Source organism: Mangifera indica, unplaced genomic scaffold (genome assembly GCF_011075055.1).
Source record: "Mangifera indica cultivar Alphonso unplaced genomic scaffold, CATAS_Mindica_2.1 Un_0033, whole genome shotgun sequence".
In the NCBI taxonomy this organism is placed as follows: Eukaryota; Viridiplantae; Streptophyta; class Magnoliopsida; order Sapindales; family Anacardiaceae; genus Mangifera; species Mangifera indica.
The window spans coordinates 23,027-41,713 of NW_025401125.1; the positions used below are offsets into that span (position 1 = coordinate 23,027).

At 34.0% G+C, this 18,687-nt stretch overlaps 5 protein-coding genes across 7 annotated transcripts; 1 reads left to right on the top strand and 4 right to left on the bottom strand.

The window, feature by feature from the left end:
• Positions 1-1,362: 1,362 nt before the first annotated feature.
• On the top strand, positions 1,363-3,274 carry LOC123206370 (ESCRT-related protein CHMP1B-like). The gene is made up of 2 exons (XM_044623559.1): positions 1,363-1,892; positions 2,858-3,274. The coding sequence occupies exons 1-2, from the start codon at positions 1,568-1,570 to the stop codon at positions 3,142-3,144; spliced, it is 612 nt and encodes a 203-aa protein (XP_044479494.1). The 5' UTR covers positions 1,363-1,567; the 3' UTR covers positions 3,145-3,274.
• Positions 3,275-3,483: 209 nt separating this feature from the next.
• On the bottom strand, positions 3,484-4,676 carry LOC123206372 (jacalin-related lectin 19-like). The gene is made up of 3 exons (XM_044623560.1): positions 4,493-4,676; positions 4,075-4,299; positions 3,484-3,979 (listed from the first exon to the last, which is right to left on the bottom strand). Exons 1-3 carry the CDS (start codon positions 4,493-4,495, stop codon positions 3,671-3,673), a joined length of 537 nt encoding a protein of 178 aa, XP_044479495.1. The 5' UTR covers positions 4,496-4,676; the 3' UTR covers positions 3,484-3,670.
• Positions 4,677-7,202: 2,526 nt separating this feature from the next.
• Positions 7,203-9,024, bottom strand: LOC123206377 (glycosyltransferase BC10-like). Its single transcript, XM_044623570.1, has 2 exons — positions 8,238-9,024; positions 7,203-8,092 (listed from the first exon to the last, which is right to left on the bottom strand). Exons 1-2 carry the CDS (start codon positions 8,772-8,774, stop codon positions 7,454-7,456), a joined length of 1,176 nt encoding a protein of 391 aa, XP_044479505.1. The 5' UTR covers positions 8,775-9,024; the 3' UTR covers positions 7,203-7,453.
• A 2,221-nt stretch (positions 9,025-11,245) lies between these two features.
• Positions 11,246-12,944, bottom strand: LOC123206374 (40S ribosomal protein S30). The gene is made up of 3 exons (XM_044623562.1): positions 12,806-12,944; positions 12,572-12,709; positions 11,246-11,491 (listed from the first exon to the last, which is right to left on the bottom strand). Exons 1-3 carry the CDS (start codon positions 12,807-12,809, stop codon positions 11,445-11,447), a joined length of 189 nt encoding a protein of 62 aa, XP_044479497.1. The 5' UTR covers positions 12,810-12,944; the 3' UTR covers positions 11,246-11,444.
• A 754-nt stretch (positions 12,945-13,698) lies between these two features.
• On the bottom strand, positions 13,699-18,014 carry LOC123206376 (protein HEADING DATE 3B-like). 3 transcript variants are annotated; one of them, XM_044623567.1, is made up of 5 exons: positions 17,243-18,014; positions 15,833-16,815; positions 15,565-15,627; positions 15,072-15,123; positions 13,699-14,963 (listed from the first exon to the last, which is right to left on the bottom strand). In XM_044623567.1, exons 1-5 carry the CDS (start codon positions 17,465-17,467, stop codon positions 13,971-13,973), a joined length of 2,316 nt encoding a protein of 771 aa, XP_044479502.1. In that variant the 5' UTR covers positions 17,468-18,014; the 3' UTR covers positions 13,699-13,970. The 3 variants fall into 3 exon arrangements, with proteins under 3 accessions (XP_044479502.1, XP_044479504.1, XP_044479503.1); XM_044623569.1 differs by having other exon boundaries at positions 15,833-16,723; positions 17,243-17,426; XM_044623568.1 differs by lacking the exon at positions 15,565-15,627 and having other exon boundaries at positions 17,243-18,011.
• Between the last annotated feature and the right edge of the window lie 673 nt (positions 18,015-18,687).

Sequence of the window (18,687 nt, forward strand, 5' to 3'; positions counted from 1 at the left end):
CTCCATCTCATCCATATTGGGGAGAATCATATTCATATAAATTTTGATTAGGCCAAAGGATTATTTCTTGCCCAAATTTAAGTGCGATTTTAAAGTCACATTTACAAATTTTAAAAAATTTAAAGTCTCACTCGTTAATTAATTTTGGTTAAAATTTTTTGTTAAAAGTAACGATACAATTATTATTTTATTAATAATATTTAAAAAATATAAAATTTATTATATTTTTCTCTTATAATTTTTAAAAACTAATATTTCACCTTTAACTTTAAAAAATCACATTTTTTCTCCAAAATTTTAGAATTTTTTTCTTCTCCTCAAACCCCTTTCTCCAACGATCTAAAAAGAACGATGACAAAGAGATTTCAGATCTCTTTGTCGAGGAAGAGATCTAAATCTCTTTCTTGAAAAAGTGATCTGAGCTTTGGATCTCTTCATTTCCGACGAAAAGATTCCATATCGTTTTGCCTAGATCTCGTCAAATCTTTTCATCTTCGATAAAGAGATCTGTTCCAAATTTGTCTATATGCGTCAACCAATGGTTTAGGATGGAGAGGGAAGTTGTTGGCATCGGAGAGGTAAGAAAAAAATTTAGAGGAAAACTATGATTTTTTAAAATTAGAAAACTTTAGGTAGAGATAAAATTATTAACTTTTAAAACTTAAATAAGAAAATATAATGAATTTTATATTTTTTAATAGTATTAGTAAAATGATGATTTTATGTCTATCTCTAATAGAATATTTTAACAATAATTATATCATAAATGAGATTTTAAAATTTTAAAATTTTATATGTATGATTTTGAAAACACATTTAAACTTGAGTGGAATATAACATTTGGCCATTTGATTATATTTTTAATCACTTTTGACACAAAAATTTGAATGGTGTTGTCCGATCATTAATTGATCTTTCTTCTTTTGGTCAATAAAGTTAAAAAAAAAATTGACGAGAGATGAATTTGGTGAAACTTTGGTGAAAGTAAAGTTAACCATCGGATTCAATTTCATTCATGTCAGAGTTTACAGGCTGCCAAATGTTGACAACTCTGCAAAAGTTGCCCAATTGTAACATTTTTTCTTCTCCAAGAAGGAATTCAAGCAAAGACTAAGGCAAAGTAGGCCCACAATTAGCCTCTCGTTAAAAGATGCGTAAATTTTATTTCTTCTATAAGGTTTCTAGAAATCACCGAAAGAGCCCTATAAAATGCGAAAATTTCACAAGAGTGAAAACAAAATTATGAATAGATGTCATGGATTCGTGAAAATAAAATCATGGGAAATAGTTTTATTATGAGTCTTTTTGCCCCATGTCCCCTTTAATTTTAATTTCATAGAATTTAACAAGCAAAAGGGGAGGTATGTGGAATAGTTATAAATATAGGGTATCTGAATAATTTTGGTAAAGGGGAAAGGAAGGTGCGGAGATCTTTCTCATAGAGAACAAAACAAAACGAATATCCAGAAGCACAACACGGCGAAGACAGAGAAAAGATTTTGATTCAAAATCCCCAAATTGCAATCTCTTTCGCGGAAACCCTAGTTTTCTTATTCTCAAATCCATTATGGGGAACACGGATAAGCTGTTGAATCAGATCATGGACTTGAAATTCACGTCGAAGTCTCTGCAACGGCAGGCGAAGAAGTGCGAGAAAGCCGAGAAAGAAGAGAAATTGAAGGTCAAAAAGGCCATTGAGAAAGGCAACATGGACGGCGCCAGAATCTACGCTGAGAATGCCATCCGTAAGCGCACCGAGCAGATGAACTATCTCCGGCTTGCTTCTCGGCTCGACGCCGTCGTGGCTCGGCTCGACACCCAAGCCAAAATGACCAGTATTAATAAGTCCATGGCTTCTATCGTTAAATCGCTCGAATCAACTCTTGCTACTGGTAAAATTGTGATTTTTGATTTTTTTTACTTTTAAAATTAGGTTAAAAGATTTTATTTTATTTTTTATAAAATCCAAATCATATACAATGTATAAGCGAAAAAAGAAAGAAAGAAAAAAAAAAACGAAAATAAATAGTTTGAAAATTAGGTAGAAACTCGTATCTCTTAGTTTGCGAAAATATATTGTCCGCTTACATAATTACGGTGAATTTTTTTTTTTTTAAAATAAAAAAAGTTCTTATTTAGTTGGTAATAAGGTTCTTATTTAATTCTAAGTTACACTTTTTCTTTTGTTTATTCGGTTTATTTTTGTTTTTATTTGGAGTAAATGTCACTATTTGTGCGTCTAATTGATTTTAATCCTGGGGTTCTTTGGATGGCTAATGGTATGAACCATGCGGAAGAAGTCATGGTGGTTGTAGTGGCTCTGGAAAGTGTGAGTTTTTCAAATATTTTGCTAAAGGGTTGCTGAACCTGCTAGAAGATTTTGAGTACTTCGCACTTCCTTTGGGGTGATAGTTTTCTGGGTTTTGGGTCGTAATTTGTGGTAAGCTTGTTCTAGGAGTTGGGGGTGGTGCTTTTGTAACAAAAGATTTTTAAACAGGTTAGTTGAGTGCTAGGACCTGTATTTTGCTCTGACAAAGTTTTTAGGTTACTAGTTTCTTGCTTCCTGAATATCGAGGGTCTGGTGGAGGCCCTAGCTTTGAATTCAAGTCAATTGAGTGGATCTTGCGAAATTTTGGATTATTAAAGAAGGCTAATCATCAATGTGAAATATTCTTTTGTCCAAATTGATTGTTTATGGATAAAATACTCTTCAAATATATGACAGTTTCACTCTTTGGGTGTGCAATTGCAAGAGTTTGGTTTTGATAGTATATTACAGGTTGTTCATGCTTGGAATGACTGGCTTGATTCATAGTTGGTGCTATACGTAATAGTTCTAATTATTACTTGTTTGCAGGTAATTTGCAGAAGATGTCAGAGACAATGGATCAATTTGAGAAGCAGTTTGTGAACATGGAGGTGCAGGCAGAGTTCATGGAGAGCTCAATGGCAGGGTCCACCTCACTGTCTACTCCGGAAGGGGAGGTCAACAGCTTGATGCAGCAAGTGGCGGACGATTACGGTCTTGAGGTCTCTGTCGGGCTCCCACAACCAGCAACTCATGCAGTCCCAACGAAGCAACAGGAGAAAGTTGATGAGGATGATCTGTCAAAGCGTCTTGCTGAGCTTAAGGCTAGAGGTTAAAATGTATTTGATGTGTGATTATATACATGGTCATTGGGATCATATTAAAAGCTGGAAGAACTTATTATCTGTGTAAATTTAACTGAATTTGGTTTTCCCAATTTTATATGCGCTATGTTTGTTTATCTTAGAGATCTTTCATGTGGCTTCAGCTCTAGCGAATCTCACTTCTCTGAATATCATATATATGATGTCAACTGTGTGCTTGGTTGTTTGAGAGTGTATTGAGTTGGGATATTTGTCGTGAAGGTCTTCTTTTCCACAACTTGAAAGTACTTTGATTTCAATTTTTGGGATTGATAAATAGTTATATGCATGGTTGTAGTTGAGCATGCTTTATGCATAATGCTCCGTTTATTCAGAAAAGTAGTATTAAAGGTACAACTTAAAAACCAAACTACAAGCTGTATGAACTAAACTTATATGCCATGCATCAGCGTTCACCAACCTTCCAATTATTAGTTCATAACACATAGACAAGCTTTCTGTGCCAAGTCTAACAGATTTTCTGAGTCTCGGTAGCAGATCATTTCAAGGCCGTGCTTGCAAGTTTCTGAAACTTTTTCTGAACCCTCTCAAGGAGTCTTGACTGTTTCTTAGAGAAATGTAATCCAATTGCATCAAGATACCAACCACTCCTTCCTTTGAAACCTACCACAAGCCCTCTATCCATTGTGAAAGTAAATGGGGTTCCTTCTTCAAATCCGTAAGGGCCATAGGTTCTTTTGTTGCTCTTAAAGGTAAGTGATCTGATCACAGGGCTGCCCCCGTAAACTACAGGACAGTAGTGGCCGCTCACACTGATCAAGAATTCCTCGGGGTATTGCAGCTTAATCTGAACCATAATGAAAAGTTCGAAGTGAAGATGATGATGACAAACTGTCTGCAAGGTGGAATCAGAGGGACAAATAGAGTAAGAAGTGAGCAAACCTCGGCTGTTTGATTGCCTCCAACACCTCCATGCTTTTCAGCTGTGTAAGGCTTACCGTTCTTATCGTACACCACACGGATAGAGTCGATGCAACGGTCGTAAACAATTTTGATCTCTCTCACACCACTGAAGTTTCCATCATCCCAGCTGCTCCCTCCATTTCCTCCCCATGGCCCTACTTCTATACTCCTTTTTTTAGCACCAGCCTGATCCTTCTCACCTTCCTACAACAGAAATAATGGTTTCTCACAGAATAAATAACTAAAGAAATGAGCTAAAGTACATGTAAAAGATTAAAACTACAGCCCAGTTACAGAAATTCAATTGATCAATCATCAAACATCAATGAATTTAAATGGAGAACTTGAATAAAAAGTATAATAATTTGCGAAAACATATTGAGTTTGCAGTTCATACCATTGGGACTATTAGAAGTTGGAGAAAGAACTGCTGTCTTGAGAGATAAAAAGATGCCAATGTGTTGTTATGAACAAAGGGTATGGGTTTGTGGTAGAAAGAAGATAATATAGAGAACAAGTGGAGATAAAATTGTAGGGTACCTGATTCCAAATTCAGCACTATCCAAAGATAGAGAATTTGGCCTTTGCTTTACATTTGAGACTGGTGACTAAGATTCCTGGAACGTTCTATTTATGCCAGTTGGTGGAAGAGACAGTCTGATTAACAATTCTATGCCGTCAAGTTCTGCATCTAGAAAAAAAGATATTGTATTGTATTGTATTGTGTTAATCTGCTTTGTGAACTTCTTCTGTTGTTGGTTAATGATAACATGCTTTGCAACTTTGAACTTGAGAAAAAGTAAGCAGGCCGGCTCTTTCATATGTCAGTGAATATCTAGCATAAATGGCTAGCGCCACACGCATGCAAGGGATTTGATACCCTAAACCCATACTTACAGCATAAAGAGCACAACGGCTGATATTGAAAATCTGATTAGTGATAAAGCAACACCCAATTATATAATTATATACTCATAAGAGGAGAAAACATCAATGCATGTTTACACAAATAGGAGTATTTATAATATATAATTGTATATTTGAGGTGAACTATAATTCTAGTAAATGTTGGGGGTATTAAAAAAAATTTTTTGGGGTTTAGGAAATTCGAAAAGAGTTCAAGGTGTTTTTAAAATTTTAATATGTTTTTTAGTAATTTAAAAAATAATAATTATATTCTTAATGAACTGAATAAAATAAAATAAATTAGAGGTATAAATGTTATATTATAAACTATTGAAGATATAATTATATTTTTAAAATATATAAAATAAATATGATAATTTTTTAAACAAGTTAGAGAAAAATACTCATTTGTTCTTAGTTTTAAAAAATAATATTTATACTTTTATAATATTTGTTACATCATGGTCTTTAAAATTGATACAAACAGGCTGATTAGAGTGTCACTTATAAGAAAAAAATAAAAATAATTTGTTAAATAACTATTTTGGGATTTGGACCAAATTCTTGGTTTTCGATTTGACTATGTAAAAATATGATTTGTAACGTGAACTCAGGACCTAATCTATTAATTTATAGCATGTATGTCATCCAATTAAGCCTATTTTTATATTAAAAACAATTTAAATTGTCTATTTAATGGTTAATTATATAAAATTATTTTAAATATTATTTGTTTAAATAATTAATCAGCTTGCAGTGACTATGAAAACATTGGTTTACAATTCTATTTGACATGACTATAATTATAATATTTTAAATCTTAAGGATAAAATAGTAATTAATTATATCATATTATAATATTTGAATAAATTGATAAAAACATAATTTACCTGTTAAAATCTAACTATTAACTTCAATAGATAGATGAAAAAATAACGTTATTTTTTAATCTCTATCATTTAGTTTACTACAATGCAAGAAAAAATATATGGCTAATTAATCATGTTCAATAGTGTTGAATTTCTTTTTAGAGATTTTAAGGACTTAACGTAATTTTTCTATGATTATTTTTATTTAGGATTTAAGGCTTTTTATTTTTATTTATTTCTATTTTTTTTAAAATTCTGATGTTGATATATACATGACTTAATATGATTTAGCTATAGATGATGAAACCGGGACATAAATCATTCATTATTTTTTATTTTTTTTTATATTTGTAAAATAGAAAAATCAACTATCATGATTTATTAATTTACTATATTATGTTTTTGACAGAGTTAAAAGATATACATTTTGTATTTTTTTTAATCCAAATTTTATGATTGTTTTTTTTTTAAGTATACTTTTTCAGCATTCATCATATTATATTTGTGTAATTCTCATAACCTTTTTGCTATTCTTGTATATGATACTTTCAGATAAATCTCATATCAATATATACAGAAAAATACTAGTTTGTATGTTTATTTTATATTGCTTAGAGATGTTCAAATCAAACTGATTAAATAGATTATGGGGCTTTAAAACTATCAAGATGCAAAGAGCGAAATCATATCGAAATCCATACATAGTAGACTGTGTCTAAAGTGAATAATATGTGGTTCGAACTATTTGGAGCAGATATGGTAGACCCTATTTTACTAACTAGGATTGCGGCTACAAGTTTGGTTCCTAGAAAATATTTTCACACTGTTGATTTTGGGTCAGGCTGGGAAGAACATTTGCAATTGTCAGTATCATATCAAATTAATGTCATGCAGTCTTTAGTCTATTACAAATCGTGTTTCTACCAGATTTTCCATCTTTTTGTCGAAATAGATACAATCGCTCTCCACTTAAACTGTTTGTTCTCAACCAGCGCTGAGCGTAGGATGCAAGCCATGGTTGGTTTATGTAATCAATGAACTGATTCGCAATAAGAGTTGCAGCATAACAAACTCAGCTATCTCCATTCATGCAGAAGCCAACTTTAATTGCATGACTAGCAAAATCCAGAAAATGGGAATTACGACAATGTTTTCCAGATTCCTTTTATAGAGTAGTTTAATGTTAATCTCAGTTACAGAAAAATTTCTCAATATAGACTGTCATTCTCGACCGTAAATTACTTAATTATATAATAATACATCATGATTAATGTCTTTATTGATACTGGTTACAAGTATTCATATGATTACTATAAACAAAATGGAAGATGCAAAATAAAACGGCATTTGCGGAACAATGCTTCTAATTTCTAAAAACATGAGGGGACTCAACAGGGTGAAACATCTTAATTAAAAACATTTGTGGAAAAATATGCATACCCAAAGAATTCTTCCATAGATTAATGGTTAAAAGACCTCTAAACTCAAGGCACAACCTCTAACTTACACTGGGTTAGCGTATGACTAAACCATCATTTTTGGAAACTTTTCCCCGGCTGTGCATCTCAGTGAATAAGCCTCCATCAAAATCCTAAAACTTTGGGTGCCAACTCTAGTAGGGGTTCCAAAGCACTAGGAGCAAACTTTCTTGCAAAAAGGAAACAAAGTGAGACTTGCTGGTCATTGTAAGTGCAAGTCTCACTTAGAAGAATGTGCTTCAAAAATTCTTCAGTTATGTCTTCTTTCCCAAATGTTGCAGGGTGAGCGCCACCTCTTGACCAATCTGTCCAGGTAAGTGTCCGATTTGCTAGAAGATATGGTACTTGAATGGTTAGCATTGTCGGGAAGTAGTGTTCATCAACATAACATGCTGGAACACAGAAATCTCTGAATTTAGGATAATAGGTAATGTCTTCAATAATGTTGATTGCTAGCATCCTATTGACTTCAAACCACTGAGATCCTTTTCGCCATTGATCAAGTGTCACCACAGGCTCCATATTTTTATTATACCGCCCTCTTCCACTAGATCCAGGATCATCATATGAACCCATAAAATTATAATTGGATCTTGATAAGTAGTAATAAACAACGGTGAAATTTTGGAGAGGAATGCATGCCTCGGACAGAAGAACAAACCATTCATTGGAAAAATCAAGCAACGCATTCCCTAGGAGTCTTCTTTCAGCTTCACACATACTCATCATTCCCCATTCAGCTGGCTGCAAAGAATGCAAGGATTCAGGATTAATCATATATGTAAAGAAACTCAAGAAAGAGCAAGCAAATTAATATAGAAGAAAAATTAACATATCAATTCCCATAAAACAAATGTTCTAATTAAACAAAAAGAAAGATGGTGCATACCTGACTTGGGATTTGCCTCTTGTAAAACACAGAAGAAGGTGTAAAATTGGCAACATAAGCTGGATGTGAATGAACATAGATGGAATAATGGTCCGAAGGGCCACCCTCGAAGAACTTCTCCCAGAGAGGTGCCAGAGGCAATGGCCCCTTTGTCAAGAACATGAAGGCAACCTTGGGAACTCTTTTGAATGGATACTCCTTCACTTTGGGATAAAACGAAGCCCTCCATAACAACTCTGTGTCATTCATTGAATGTGACAGTTCTGCCGGAGGCCTAACCAAGGATTCTATACTAAGAGCATCTTGAAAGCAAGCCTGAATAGTGAAGGGAGTTACAGAAGCAATATGTTTCATTGACAAAAATTTCATGGCATGCATACTAATGATTGAAATTCCAAGCCCCACAACAAAACACATCAAGATAACTTGAACAAGTCTCAATGGCAAAGGCCTAGCTGGGGCTGGGGTGCTGTTTGGTATAAAAGCAGAAGAAGGAGCCTTTCCATCTTCTATTGACCCCATCAATCTTGTCTGCATATCTTCACAACAAATCTTTTTCGCAAACACTTTCTGGCTATCAAACTTTCTAAACACTGGAAGCCAATATCTTCTTATAATGAAAAAATTGCAGAAAGTTTGAGTTTTGCCACAAGGGTAGTTAAGATTTGCATTTCTAGATCATCATATCACACAATACTATCATAACCTTGCAGACATAAAATTCAAAGATCAGGCCACAAGCAAGCATACAAAAATCATCCCTTTACAAGTAGGTACTTACGGTACAAATTTTCAAAGAAACAACGAAACTTTCATCCTAGTGCCTTGAAAAATGTAGCAACAGCATGTGACATGATTATTATGAGAAAGAAAATGAGATACAACAGTTACCATTCTCCAAGAAAGTTGTTATAAAAGGTTGAAAACGTTTTGGTTGAAGTTTAATTCTTGAAAATATTGAAAACAAAAAATGATTTAGCCAACAAGTAAAGACAGAAGAAAAGAGAGGCTCATGCTCATAGGAGTTATCAATGAGAGCTGCCTCTCCCTACGTGGGGTGTTTGGAAACTTTAAGGTCAATCAGACTGCAGCTTAACATATTGTGTTTATCGTCGAAGGAGAGAAAAGATAATGTCCATTTCGGAGAAACTTGTTAATTATTACAATTTGATTTGGTCGGCTTTGTATTTTTATGTGAGGCGACGTAGGTGTCATCAAACTGACTGATAAAAGAAAGGTTCATCGAAGATGCAGGCTATAGCCATCACAATGGTGATTATTGGAATTGTCTTCAGAATTGTACTCTCATCCTTCAGTCAAATTACCCCTATTAAGCATTCTGTTTAAGGCACGTTAATTATATCGAACAATTTTTAGAATATATAATTCTTCTCATAGAATACAACATTTTAATCTTTGTATATTTAACAGTATGTGTTTCAATCCCAATGACATTTTCATATTTTAAAAGTAGGATTCCCACCCATATAAAGTAATTTCGTTAAAGAATTTGTTAAACATAAATCTTAAAGGTTAATAAAATTGATAGGATATTAAAATTTTGAAAGAGAAAATATGAGTTTCTATTACACTTATAAAATTTTAACTTATTTGATATAATAATTGTGAATACCCGTCTAACTAATACAGACGAAATCCTATTATTTTATAGTTTTTTATAAAATCTTTTTTATAGAAACATTAGAAAAAAATTTAATATTGGTAAATTAACCTTAATTATTAGTAAATTAACCAATAATTGAGATTACTTTACCAACTTTGGTGTAAGTTGTTTTGGCTTTTTTCAAAAATATCAAATTCTTTGCTTCATCGATGATTGAATTCACCTCCTTCTGCCAAGGTTTAACTCTATTTTTGATCTTTTCTACATATTTTTCTTTTTTCAGCAAATCAACCTTCACTTTCAAGTCTTCTTTTGCACCCTTAACTTCAAAACTTATAAACTGACGCCCAATCGGGACAGTCAGAAACTTGCTAACTAGAGAACAAGACCCGTAGTACTTGCATATCTCCAGTAGGTTCCCCCATTTTCCACTCTCCTGTTATTTTTTTGCCTTTTCTTCCCTTTTAAGTTGGAAAAATAGAAGAGGTGGAGAAAGGAAAGGAAGGATCGAAGAAGAGACTAGCGATAGATGACAATATGAGTATGAAATAGAATAGCAATGAAACAATAGCCAATTAATTTATTGATTCACCTCCGGCCAACCCGGAATGTTGATCGTCCTTTTCTTAGCAACTGATTCCACTAGGTCACCCTCTCTCTCTCAAACTAAGCGATGAATTACCACTGTCCGATTGGCCAAACAATTAATTTTTATTTTTGTATGTGTGCGCGCGATATCATCTCTTGTTTTTTATTAATTAGAAAAAAAAAGTAATACGTATTTATTTTAAATATAAAAATAAATAAATATAAATAATTTTAGATTAATAATAAAATAATATTTAATTATATGATAACATATCCGGTGCATACTCAAAAGTTGATTCGCATAGCATTGCTCCAATTAGAAACATATAATCACATTTTTTTAATCACACATTTTTTGAACATTTATTCACATAATGCATGATTGATATTAACTTAAAAATATCACTTGATGGGATAATTCGATTACCTCACATGTTATTTATTTTTTGAATTTTAAAACTGAAATTATTTTTACATATTAAAAAGACAGCTAATGCCCATCAAAATAATTAGATTAGATTCTTATTTTCTTTAAAAAAATCATTTCTAAATCACAATCCAAACAATATTGAGCTCTGTTATAGATTTGGTGTGGCTATTGACAATCAAAAGACCATTTAGATTGAACCGATTATAATATAATAAATCAAAGCACAAGAATATCAAAACAAATTCCACGAACATAAAAGAATATACTAACTTTTTTCTGGTTCTTTAAAGTTCAGGTAGAATAAGACCCCTGTTTTTACATTTTAAAATAAATTTAATATGTCTAGTGATTCAAGATGAAATTAGGTTGAACAACAAAAATTTCAAAGGGTATTAATTGATTTTCACAATGTTTGACATCCACAAACTGATATCAAATATCCATCCTAAACCAAATAAATTTCGGTTTGAAAGTAGTAGGGTTGAAGAAGTTAAATCAAACAGAAGAGTGTTTTTCTTTGGCTTGAAACTACATAAATCCAATTCAAAACTGTACCAGTTCAAGTTTACTTCTCTGAAGAATTCGGTCCTCGCTTCTTTCCAAAGCCAACAACTGTGCAGAAATGAAGAGCTCAGTGCATAGGACTCAATCACAAACAAAAGTAAAATAACATAAAACAGACAATATTAAAACAGGTTCAAACTACATTCTCGAGTATGCAAAAGGTACAATTTATCTAAGATGAACTTCATCCACCTCCTCTGAGGTTTGATCTAACTAGAGATTCCCTTGGATTGAAAAATTGACTAATATTTATAAGGGAAATTGGTTATTTATAAAAGTTGATAGAGGGTTTCAATGAAATGAAATTTTATTGATTTTTGATGCCCTATATGTCAGGCCTTTCAAACTTCAACCGTGGAACATCAAAAGCAAAAACCTAACACAGTCAACCCCGCAAAGATAGAAGGAGAATAGATACTATGTTTGTATGAATCACAGAGACCATGTGAAATTCAATACCATATTATCACATAAATACGGATCTAAGCATGGCCATCATTGGACACAATAGCCAACTATTAATGATCTCCTCACAAAGCTAAAATCAATCCCAAACTGGAACCACATCACTTGAAATAGGTGCAGTCAAGTTTCAAGGACAAATGAAGGGCTATTTGGAATGATCCCACACGAATTGCATGCATTATTGAAATTTATCCTGCGCATTTTGTCACCAGTTTGCTGTAGTTATGAGATCAGTTGTGACTCCCATATGTACTGCCCATTTAACATTTTCCAAAGAACCAAACAGAATACAATCATTCCTCAACAACATTTGGGAGCACTAAGCACCGCCAAATGTGCTTTTGTAACTAGTTTCTAATGTTCATTAATGAAATCAGATACAAATGCTTCACAGGATCAACAAGCATTTTTTTTCCATAAACTGATTATAAGTACTATTTCTAAAGTCGCTTCCCAAATCCAATGAACATAGACATAAATCAAAAAGCAATTATCATTTTTCTTAGGAGGTGATTTTAAGTGCATTTTCTTTAACCCACCTATTTCAAAGCAATTCCCAAATCAAATAATCACAACCACAACATCAGACCAATCCCATCCATATACATATGCCAAAATTATAAGCAACGACGATGTATTAATAAGTGTGGATTGACAACTGACCAGCTGTGACAAAACGGCGATTGTACTGCATGCGCTTGTAGGCGCGTCCACGTGGCTTCTTCTTTTTGTCTTGCTTGGCCACTTTCGGTGTCTGCCCCCTCACTTTTCCTGCACGTGCCAGTGATCCGTGCACCTTACCTACACAAAATTAAAGAAGAAAGATAGTAAGAAATTCACGTCACGAAGCAATCAAAATCTCCGGACTTGGTGAAAAATGATGGGAATTGCAGTTACCCATGAATTATTGTCACTAAATCTTCGTCTCCGAGAATAGAAAGTTTGCACGGTTTTAGGGTTAGGGTTTTTGAACAAGCGATATTTATTAGGCTTGTTTGTGTAGATCCAACAGCTGGGATTAGCTGAATGGAAGCAAAATCAAGACGATGTGATAAAATTCAAATACGACACCGTTTCGTAATTTTAATATTTATAAAGAATCTTTCTTTCATCATACATTACTTTCAATAATTTATATACAATTTGAGTTGAAATGAACTCATTCATTCACGATTTTTTTATTGGATCGAACTTTACTCCAATATTAAGTTTTAATAATAATTTTTTTAACTGACATCAACAATTAGATAAAAATTCAGATTAATCGTTTGAATCATTCATTTCAATGTGATTTAATTTTTAAAATGGTTTTTTAACAAACCGTAACCATTTTCTTATTAACAGATGAGGATTCAAATACTGACTTATTAATAATAGCTGAGCTTTTTTATGAAGGAGAAACTATTCAATGCTGCAAATATCTAAACTGTGTCTTGTTGGAAGCATTGCACAGAGAAAGTTGAGGTTGATGAAAGCATTGATTGGCATAAAGGAGGAAACAAGGTTTAAAGGTCTATTTTTGAGGATGAAGAAATTTTTTACTAGATGTTGATTAGCAGGACCATAAAATCTGATCTGGACGGGACTGATTAATATGGCGACATCCATTTGAGGGTTATTGTTTCTGAATTCTGATAGAGAAAATCTAGAATAAGTTCCTGGTATAATCCACATATTGCAGAAAATTCTGGATATTGAAATAAGTACCAATTCTATGTCAAAGTTATTGCTGCATACATTTCTGAATAATATCAAAGCAGATATAACAGAAAAGAGTCTCTGCAGATTCATTTAAAGCCAAAGCTTTCAACCATAGGCAATGAGTTCAGTGCTTTTTCATTTCAAAAATATAGTATCCGGAAACAGTAGAACACTAACTTGGAAGAACCAACATAACTAAGAAAAATAGATCCTTTTCAATTATTTAGACTTTGTGCATCTTCTGAATGTAATTCGTAAACATATGATTACTGATACAGAAGCATTGAATATCTAATAGATTAATATGTTTCACTTAATAATGTCTAATAAGAAACAGATATAATGTGAATTGCAAGATACATTAATCATAGTGTTTTCTTTCTTCTTGTATGGACTGGAAAATCCGGGCAGCTGATTCTGTTGCTAATCTACGGTTGTGAGGTACAACTTTAATCACCTGTGTTTGCTTCTCACAGGTTTGATCATTAATAGATGCTTGAACTATTGGTTCCATGGGGAAGAGAGGAAGTGCGTCCCCGGTGGCTCTTTCACAGGGACTACTTGCTGTACTTCCCTGTACCTCACTTTCTTTTGAAACCTGAAATTTTCCAAAATGAGAGACCGGGCTTGGCATATTAAGTGAACTTTGATGAGGTATCATGAAGTTAATGTCCACCATTGAGAAATGATCATCCTTCGACCTGGCTGCAGGAAACGGACTCATTTGTTCAACAGCTGAACCGGAAACAGATGGATTCATTAGTGGCATGTCATATGGTGGAAAGTATGTCTGATCCAAAGGCGTATTCCCTGGAAGAATTCCAAACCCTTGGTGGTGCAATGCTGGAATACCATAAGCTGTGTTCAAGAAGTGTCCGCTTGCAGGATTCAAGCTCATAGGACCGCAGCTGCCATAAATTGGTGCCACAAATCCTGCAGTTGGGGGGCATGGACCTGTGTAGGGCTTATAGACAAGTCCTTCTGAAGGAGACATTACTGAAACTAACCACTGATTTCCAGGTGGTGGGAAACACCATGGAGATGGCTTGATATTTCTTGTTGGAGCTGCTGTTGGTTCATTTACCAAATAATTTGATTGTTGGGTCCCAAGTCCTTTGCTGGTGTCATTGTTGACAGAAGAATGAGGAAGATTAGCAACTGCATTCTCATCTGCAGATTCAGCATTCAGATCCGGCTTCTCAGAATGATCTTTAGCCTTCACAATACGAGGTGATGTTTCTAAATCATACTGAGATCGCATTCTCTTCACTTGAGGTACATTTAATGAAGGTTTTTTTATATAGAGGTTATCTTCAGACAACAAATGTGGTGATTTGGCAATCAATTTTTGTACCTATTTCGATTCAGAAATACTGTTAAATTCTATCTTCCTTTCACAGATTGGGATCAGAAAGCCAGGCAAAGCATGATTGAATGTTATTTTAGAAAATTATCAGCTTACCTTCATTAGTCTATGCAACTCAAACACTTGAACTTCAAAGACTCTTTGCTGGCTGAAACAAGCAGAATAAAAGTTTATTAAGAACACTAACCGATCATTAATATTATTCATTGCAAAAAGTCAAAAATTTATAACACATTAGGATAATATGATTTTGAAAAAAGATTAATCATCAAGTGATTCACAAGAAGCAAAATATGACTGTATCCAGGAAGTAGGTTTGGTATAACAAGAAGTCTGAAATTTCACAAATTGGGAATATAATAAATAACCTAACAGACTAGAAATTTACAATTTAACAGTGGTACGGCCTTAAGAAATTCGCATCAAGCAGTATCCGATCTTAAAGCACTAGAGCAATTTTTTTTGCAGTTGTCCCACATGATTCTTACCATCCCACCCTTCTCTCCCCACTTTTGGTGATAAGAACCTAAATCAATCTAAGATTAATCAGAACAGATCACACACCCTTCCTGCTCCAGAGCAAACTTACCGAAAAACATTGATATGATCATTGTGCATGGATGTTGAACCGGTTGCACAAGCTTCTGGGCTCCTACAATGTCTAAGTTAGGGGTGAAGATACAATGTATAAAATTGCAGATATGTGTTAAGGACGGTAGAATTTGCTATGTGGATAAATAATATTTGAAAAAAATTACAAAGAAAATCAATAAGAAATTTGAAACAATTAACTGAACTTTTATGCAGATGACAAGCAGTAGATGTATACATTGAAACAACCAGATGGAGATACTTACTTAATAATAGCTCTTCTCACTTTCCAGAATTGCTTCTCACCAATGAATCCTACAATGTCATCAGGGGAAATAACCAAAGCTGATGGTGAATCCACCATGGAGGTACTAGAAACATCATCATGTCTGTCTACCTCTCTCACTTGCACAGATATGCCATTTTGCTCTTCAAGGTACTCATTGCAATTCTCAATTTCATAAGGAATGATATTATTATCTCCAAGTGATGGTCTCAAACATGATTCATTTCTCACTTTAGAACAATTTTCCTTGTCCATGTCTGTCATGGTTTCAATCAAAATTCCATCTCTAAGGACCATCTCATCCCTCAAAGCCTCACTCTCTAGATGTAACCGAGCATTAGTACCATGCAAATCATTTAAAATATCAATCGAACTGCTTCTATTTTCTTGGTTCAAAGATGAACAGGCTCTCTTTAATGATTCTAAATGCTTAACTTTAGGTACTAGGCTAGAGGACGTGTCTGCTAAATTCCTATCTCCACTCAATGGCTTTAAAGTAGACCTTCCTTCAGGGTCCTGACTTGTCTCAGAAACTTTTGCATTCTCTTCATTTTGATTTTTCTCAGAAGATCTAGAATTCAGATCTCCAGGGCCAGGTCCTTTCTTTACCTTATATTTTTTATCCTTGCTGTGTTGACTATTTCTACACTGTGGAGCAATCCCTAACTGGGCAGAGCTGGGGACTCTTAAATCATTCTCATCGCCAAGCTTCTTAAATGCAAAATTCCTGAAGTTGGAGAAGTTACTTGGTTTAAATGAAGAGCTGTGAGCAGTCGATGACAATGGTCCCGCGGCATTTAGACTCTGGTAATTTGAAGGTGTCATGGTTTCCCATTCTTGATTTATCATCATAGTGTTCCGCTTTATACCACTGGAAAAATAAGAATGAATTTTCTCAGAGATAAACGGAGGTGTAGGGGAGTTGCAGAATTGGCTTAAAACACTCCTTTCATGACCACCACCCTGCAATTATGAATCTATTGTTTTAATCTAACAATAAAATTGCACAGAACATAAATTTGCACAATACTTACAAAAAAACAAGAAAGTTTCTAATAAAATCAATATAAGTTGAAACCTTCCATCAACAATTACCAAAGAGTGTATGGCACCTCAAATAAGCATTTACTTACAAGTACGAAGAAAAGATACAGAACAAATCAAATCTAAAGCTTATAGGGACACAAGGCAAAATATAAAAGCTCTTCTTCTGAAAATTAAATAAAATTTTGACTGAAGATAAAAAAAACACCTAAATCACAAACATATAAAGGAACGACACAAACAATGTTCATGATCACAAGGAGGCACTGAAAGTAATGGAAACAATTGAAATATGAAGACTTGAGGATTTTTTTTACAAAAAAGAACCATGGATATTCAAACTTACATTGCTTGATGACATTGAGGGAACCAAGTTACTGCCATTGCTAGGTGGAAGAGGCAACATGGATGCTGATCCAGAACCTAACCTTTGAGAAGGAACACTGAGCTGTTCATAAAGAGCCATTTTGTTCCTCGGAGGCGCCCTCGGCCCTCCTTTCTCTGTATCATTCACATGAAGCCTTGGAAACATAGGACTAGTCACCTTTATCTCATCTTTTCCTCCTCTCATTCTCTTCACTCCTCTTCTAGTCCTTCACCGCAAATTCAACTCTCTAAAACCACAATTTCTTCCACCAAAATCACAAACACAATCCCATCAACACCCAACAAAGTTTCCCAAATTCACAGCACTCAAATATCAACCCACCTCAAAGAAACAAATCCTGTGGCTTAAAACCTTAAACCAACAACAAGAACATACGAACGAGAACACCAGCAACACAAACCAACCCAGTTGACGAAATCAAATCAAAACCTCAGGCTGAAAAGTTTAGAACCCACTCAGAGAATCACCCAAAATCAAGAATCCATCAACAAAAAGCAAATATGGATAGAAATGAGGAGGTGGAGGCAACACAGAATGTAATGTGAGGTAAGAAAGCAAAATTAAAAAGAAGCACAAAAGAGAGATAGATGGATAGACAGATAGATAGATAGATAGACAGATATTGGCGTATATAAAAAGATAGATTCTACCAGAGCTACAAGAGGGTTGCTTTGGAATTCCACAACATCAAAAAAGCTAACAGAAGAACCCAAAAAAATATCAAACAAAACAAGAACTAAAAAGAGACGTGGGCAAGGTAGGACCCAATTAAGTGGATAAAATCACACAAGCTCTGCCTTAAGAAAGTCTCTCTTCTCTTTATCCTCTACAGCACTTGCATGTACACTACCTCCATTAAGGATCGACACTTGCGGATAATGATCCGATGTGTCATCTCTCAATTGGCTGTTCGGTACAAGGATTAATGGAAAATTGACAGGAGACTAAGTCTGAGTAAAAAGGGGGAGTTAAACTAACCACATGTTAAGAATGTTACAATTATGGCCAATCTCTTAACGCAAAATCCGATAATGAGATTGTGTCTTAAGGATCAAAGAGATTGTTTTAGTTTAACAATTATGGCCAATCTCTTAACGCAAAATCCGATAATGAGATTGTGTCTTAAGGATCAAAAAGATTGTTTTAGTTTTATTACTTGAAAGGAGGTCCACGCGCGGGTGGGATGATGGAAGACGGGGTTGGGATACGAGGATACGTGGCGTTTAAGCTTGGTTTTTAACTAGATTTGGAAACTAAGATTGCGTTTGACTGCTAATGGGTTTATTTTAGGGAAATTTTAAAAATTAGGCAAAATAAAAGGGGTCTAAGCGAAATTGCCCAAAAATTCAGGTTTAAGCAAAAATGCCCAGGTTTTGTGAAATGACGAAAATGCCCCCATATAT